Below are 6,563 nucleotides of genomic sequence, written 5' to 3'. Positions count from 1 at the left end.
TAGTTACTGAAGAACTAATGAACTGATGAATACAGTAGTTATTGAGTAACCGAGGCACATACATTTAGAGTAGTTACTGAGGAAGTGATTAGTAGAGTAGTTACTGAGGAACTAAGGCACATACATTTAGAGTGGTTACTGAGGAAGTAATAGAGAATAATGAGTAGGATAGTTACAGAGGAAGTAATGAAGGAGGTAATGAGTAGTTACTGAGTAACTAGGGCATATACATTTACAGTAGTTACTGAGGAAGCAATGAAGAACTGATGAGTAGAGTGGTTACTGGGGAACTTGGGCGCATACATTTAGAGTGTATGTACTGAGGACGTAATTGAGAATAATGAGTAGATTAGTTACAGATGAAGCAATGAAGAAGTAATGAGTAGTTACTGAGTAACTAATGCATGTACATTTAGAGTGGTTACTGTGGATGTAATGAAGAAGTAATGAGTCGAGTGGTTAGTGGGGAACTAAGGCATGTACATTTAGAGTAGTTAGAGTAGTAATGAGTGGAGTGGTTACGGAGGAACTAAGGCACATACATTTTGAGTAGTGACTGAGGAAGTAATGAAGAATAATGAGTAGTTACTGAGGAACTAAGGCACATGCATTTAGTGTAGTTATTGAGGAAGTAATGATGACTGTGTAAAGTGGTTACCGAGGAACTAAGGCACATATATTTAGAGTAGTTACTGAGGAAGTAATGAAGAATAATGAGTAGTTACTGAAGAACTAAGGCACATGCATTTAAAGTAGTTATTGAGGAATTAATGATGACTGTCTAGAGTGGTTACTGATGAACTAAGGCACACACATTTTGAGTAGTTACTGAGGAAGTAATGAAGAATAATGAGTACATACTGAGGAACTAAGCTACATACATTTTGAGTAGTTACTGAGGAAGTAGTGAAGAATAATGAGTAGTTATTGAGGAACTAAAGCACATACATTTAGAGTAGTTACTGAGGAAGTAAGGAAGACGTAATAAGTAGAGCAGATTGTTTCCTCGTGAACTAGTGTCATTTTGTGTACGTTATTGTAAAGTGCTACCAAGTCCATTTCACACAAACGTCATTTTAGAAAGTCCTTGATTTTATTGTGAAATTCTAAAGACAAAATGTCAAGGCTTATAAATACATAACATAGAAATAATATATAAAAAAGTACATTCATTCATATATACAGTATGTATATTTTTTTTTCAAAAAAGTGAACAAAAAGTGTCTCATGCTTGACTAATGTTTTATTATGTTATTATTATAAAAAGTCACCCGTGTCCACCAAACAGTCCCAAATATTTAGCGGAGTCGGAGAAGTAGATGTAGGGCTCGGCTTGTGGGTCTTGGTGCCACACGGGAAAGCCCAGCGTTAGCAAACATCCAGCCTGCAGGTGCTTACTGCCCTTGGAAAGTATGTTCTCCACCACGGCCGCGTCCAGCGAGGACGTGGACAGCTGCCTCTTGAGTTTGTTGCGTCGGTTCTGGAACCAGATCTTGACCTGGGTCTCTGTGAGCTGCAGGGCACGGGCCAGGCCCGCTCGCTCGGAGCTGCTCAGGTAGCGCTTCACCCCAAAGGTGGCCTCCAGCTGGAAGATCTGCCTTTTTGAGAAGATGGTGCGTGTCTTCTTCCTGCTTGGTGGTGGCGGCGGCGGTGGCAGGAGTCCTGGTTCTGACGTTCCAGGGTCCGCGTTTGCTTTGCCTGCTGCTGTGGAGACATGGATGCCAAAATGCCCATCATGTTTTATTATTGTATCTTGTAAATATATAATATATAACCATATATTTTTATCATAGCATCTACTTTTGGCATTTGTATGGAAGGTTTTTCCAGCGAGGGCAACATATGTTGCTATGCTAACAAGTTCGATTTATTTCAAGAAAACCTTGCTGTCATATACGTAATATTACAACTTTTTCAAATCTTGTCTTTAATATTTCAAGTCTTTGCTTATCAAATGAAAAGTGTATTCTCTTAATATTTGGACTCCCCATTTCTGCCCCCCCACCCCAGCTTTCTTTTTGTAAATCCAATCCACTTTATTCATTTAACACATTTTATAAACACTGTTTCCAAAGCGCTGCACAGAATAGTAAAAACAATACGTAACAAATACAAAATTAATGGCGAAAAACTCCTAAAAAATCACAACAAACCTTTCAAGACAGTAAAAAATGTAAGAAAGAATAAATAAGAGAAAATTTCCAATGTTCTTATTGTAATTATGATTTCAGTCCCATAAGAGTTTGACTTTATTCTCATAACATTATAAGATCATTTTCCAAAAATGACAACTTTATTTGTTGTTTGTTTTTATTTATGCTACTGAAATAAAATCATTCTCATAAAATGATGACTTTTTCTTTTTAGATGATGACTTTTGACAAAAAAATTTTTTTAAATTAAACTGTTGTTTATTTTTTTTCGTTTACTTTTACAATTATATGTAAAATCCGATCAGCCCTTTTTATTTACCGGGACAATCTACTTGTGATATTATAACTTTTTCTGCAACCTAATTTTCCTAATATTTTCCATAATATTTACAATTTTTGATAAAATAACATATTTTTTCTTTATTCTTTATTTCTTTTGGAACTTTAATTAGCTAAAATTATATTAGGCTCATAAAATTTTGACCTTTTCTCACATTGTGAGGTTTTTTTTTTTGTTCCATTCTATTTCTTCTGCTTGTCTGGGGGTCGGGGCCATGGGGGCAGTAGTGCCAGTAGGGACGCCTAGATTTCCCGGTCCCCGGCTCCACTGGGAGGACACCGAGGCGTTCCGAGGCCCGCTATGAGACATGATCCCTCCTTTTATCCTAGGTCTGGACAGGTCAAGCCATGACAAACCATCCCGGAACACGGAAAAGCAAACCTAACTGGGAATTATTATTACTCATGCAACTGATAATTATTTTACAAACTGATTAACCGGTAGATTATTTTTTCTATTAATCAATGAATCAGATTTTTTTTTTTTTAACGTTTCTAATTTCTAATGCCTCTTTACTTCAGCTTGAATATTCCATTAAATAAGCTAAATGTTTGTCCAATAGCTTGAGTCAAAAATCCCAACATTGTCGTCATCAGTGAATTTTAGGCGGTTAGGCTTTGGACGGACCAAAGTCAGAGGTTAGCTTGTTTGGTTAAAAACACAAGGATAATAACTCTGCTTTTGTGGAAGACGAAGGAAATTAAAAAAAGCAAAAAACAAAAACATTTATATTTAAAAAAAACATTAATCGATCACCAAAATAGTTAATTAATTGGGATTAACCCTGGATGAATTGTCGCAGCTGTGATTATTCTTCTGAGATAGTTATTGTTATTGAATGGCTAACCTGTTTCCTGGTGTCCACCGTCCTTCCTCCTGTGGACGTCCCACACTTCCTCCTCAAAGCATGTCCCAACGTCCCTTTCACCTTCTTTTGGAAAGTCACACTTTTTCTCCGCGGGCCTCTTGTCGTGCCTCAAGTTGAGGATGTTGTCGATGGTGAAGTTCAGAGAAGAAGTCCGACCCTGTCTGCTCGCCATAGCCCGCAAAAAAGCACACTTAGACGTGATGATGATGATGATGATGATGCCAGCTGCATGGCGCCTCCAATGCAACAGAGCACGCTACACGCTGGACGCCTGTTTGCTTTCACAGGAACAACCGCAGGCAAGCCAGTGAGCTTGTGGGCGGGGCTTAAGGATCATATTGTAATATTTCACTGTGGAAGCATTTTTCACCCATGTGGAAAAATTGACATACGATTGGTCTGAGTATTAGTATTTTTTGGGCCAAAAATAGATAATAGTAGTTATTTAATCATGATGATTATGTACAAACAATGATATACATATATAGATATCGTAAAAGAATAAATAAAATGAAATGGAATTTTATGTAAAATGTTTATTTGTTTAGATATCTCAGCTGTCACAAAAGCAAAACATATCTTTTCTCAAAAAGCTCCTTTTTTGTCTTTTTTAGTGGGGAACCGATATTGTCCTGAAACTTACTTAATGTTCCACTACTGAACAGAAAGAACGGAAAAAGGTAGAAGCAAACCTTTTTTTCCCAATGAAAGAAGAGAGTCCAATCTTCTTTTGGTAAGTTCCATGTGTCGATATCCATAGAAGACAATATTCCGTGTGCCTGGATAGATCAGTCCAAATGGTGTAAAATGGTAGTATCGGACTGAAGGGGTTGTTTTTGGAAAAAATGTCTGGGAGTGAATGAGGTAGTTATCCTTTTTTTGTATGCCTGTGCTTCCTAAAAAGAGTGGCTGGGGGTTCAAGCTGCCAGTGTGGCTAGCTCGGGGCCGGAAGGGTCCAGAAGGCGCCAGAAGGGGCCACCGACCCCCACAGCTAACGTGGCCAGGAGGACCAGAGGGAAACAGAGAAAATACATTTTATTAAAAAAACAAAATTCAATTCCATTGAAGTTTTCAAGCGTGTGTACTACATGTATGTACTACATGTATGTACTACATGTACGTATGTATTACTGTATGAATGTTCTTATCAGTTTGAAGACAGGCACTTTTAAAAACAAAAAAAATGAATCCATTTAACACACTTGACATGTTAGTTCAATGAAGTATTTTCATGGCAGTATTTTCATGGTGTATTATTAGTCCACACATACAGGTATTGCAATACAAGAGACCACAAGGCGGCAGTAATGGCAGATGACATGAAGGACACATTAGCTTACATGACATTACCATGGATCGTCCATGGAAAGTTGTCAATTTAGGAGAAAAAAAGTCATTATGGAGAAAAGTTATAAGAAGTTATAAACTTAAACAAAAATTTATGAGAACATTTTTAAGAATAAAGTCATACATTTATGACAATGTTGGAGAAATCATCATGTTATGACAAGGAAGTTACAAAAAAAGTCATCACTTTAGGAGAAGAAAGTCATGAATTATTTATAAAAGTAGTCAAAATCCAAGAATAAAAAAAGGCGTAAAATTAAAAAATCAGTGAAGTTGTATTTGAAAGAAAGGTTTCCATTTATGAGGAAAAAAAATTGAAATTTTCATAAATGGATGACAATAAAGTCATACATTTATTAGAAAAAAGTTGTAATACAACAACAATAAAGTCACAAACGTACAAAATAAAAACATCATAATTTTATGAGAATGAATACATTTAGGAGGGGAAAAAGTCATAATAATATGAGAATAAAGTCGTATACATTTGTGAAAATAAAGTCATAAATTCATTTAAAAAAATCATATGTCATATTATCAGAATAAAGTCATAAATGTATGAAAACAATCACAAAGTAGTAAAATTACAAGAACAAAGTCAGAAAATGGTGAAAAAACTACTAGCAGTAAATACATCAGAAATGCAAAATCTTATAATAAGATCCCCAAAAAAATTTTTTTTTTGTATTTTCTGTATTTTTTTCTGTATTTTCTGTATTTAATTTTTTTTCTTAAATTAAAAGGCTCTTTGGTCTTTCAGCAGAAAAAAAGATCTATTTCTACCTCTTTGCGTCTGTTAGTAATCAGCAGTGGAACATAGGTCAGTTTCAGGAAAATATCAGTTCCCCACTAGAAAAGGGAGAAAAGCAGCTTTTTGTGAAAAGATAAATTTGTTACATTTGTGACAGCTGAAATATCTAAGCAAATATACAAACATAAACAACACAAAAATGGGTTGTTTTACAACAAAATAACAATTTATTCACAAATATACTATAACCATTAACTATTTACAAGTTTCACATGTGGGACGATGTGTGTGCATGTGCATACATTAAAATGCCCCTACGATACGTAACCTTCTGCAGGCTACATTCCTCCTCCTTCCTGTCATGTGTAATTTTTCCGTCCACATGATCCCTGCCCAGCTCTTATCAAATGCACTTCTGCCACCTTGTGGACGTTTTTATGGCTTAAAATTGCTCTGACGTGTTAACGCATTAGTGGAGAGTTGCAGCAGTCTTTTTGCCTCTCATGCAAAAACATAACGTACATATACATATAGCGGTTGTTTGGTGATGATTAAAAACATATAAATACGTCTTTGGTATTGAGTGAGTTAAGACGCTTAAGACGCTCTCATTGGCAGGAAGAGACGCAGGATATAGTGCGTTCAAACGCTGGCGACCCAATTGCAGTGCGACCCCACCCCACCAAGACAAACAGCACCTTGAAGTCAACACAATGAATACATTAGACATTTTTTTATCATTCATTCATTCATTCATTTTCTACCGCTTATCCTCACAAGGGGCGAGAGGCGGGATACACCCTGGACTGGTGGCCAGCCAATCACAGGGCACATATACACAAACAACCATTCACACTCACATTCATACCTATGGACAATTTGGAGTCGCTAATTAACCTAGCATGTTTTTGGAATGTGGGAGGAAACCGGAGTACCCGGAGAAAACCCACGCATGCACGGGGAGAACATGAGATGGCCGAGGGTGGGTTTGAACCGCCAGGGTTCACCAGGGTTCAATTCCACCCTCAGCCATCTCTGTGTGGAGTTTGCATGTTCTCCCCGTGCATGCGTGGGTTTTCTCCGGGTACTCCGGTTTCCTCCCAC

The 6,563-nt window shown here is 37.0% G+C and overlaps 1 protein-coding gene across 1 annotated transcript; it reads right to left on the bottom strand.

Annotated features, from left to right (window-relative positions):
* Positions 1-1,098: 1,098 nt before the first annotated feature.
* Positions 1,099-3,533, bottom strand: LOC131124942 (homeobox protein HMX1-like). The gene is made up of 2 exons (XM_058065946.2): positions 3,341-3,533; positions 1,099-1,704 (listed from the first exon to the last, which is right to left on the bottom strand). The coding sequence occupies exons 1-2, from the start codon at positions 3,531-3,533 to the stop codon at positions 1,268-1,270; spliced, it is 630 nt and encodes a 209-aa protein (XP_057921929.2). The 3' UTR covers positions 1,099-1,267.
* Between the last annotated feature and the right edge of the window lie 3,030 nt (positions 3,534-6,563).

The sequence above is a fragment of the Doryrhamphus excisus genome, linkage group LG2, assembly GCF_037039965.1.
Source record: "Doryrhamphus excisus strain RoL-2023G ecotype Guam linkage group LG2, RoL_Dexc_Guam_v1.1, whole genome shotgun sequence".
In the NCBI taxonomy this organism is placed as follows: Eukaryota; Metazoa; Chordata; class Actinopteri; order Syngnathiformes; family Syngnathidae; genus Doryrhamphus; species Doryrhamphus excisus.
This window is presented reverse-complemented; position numbering and strand designations above follow the sequence as displayed.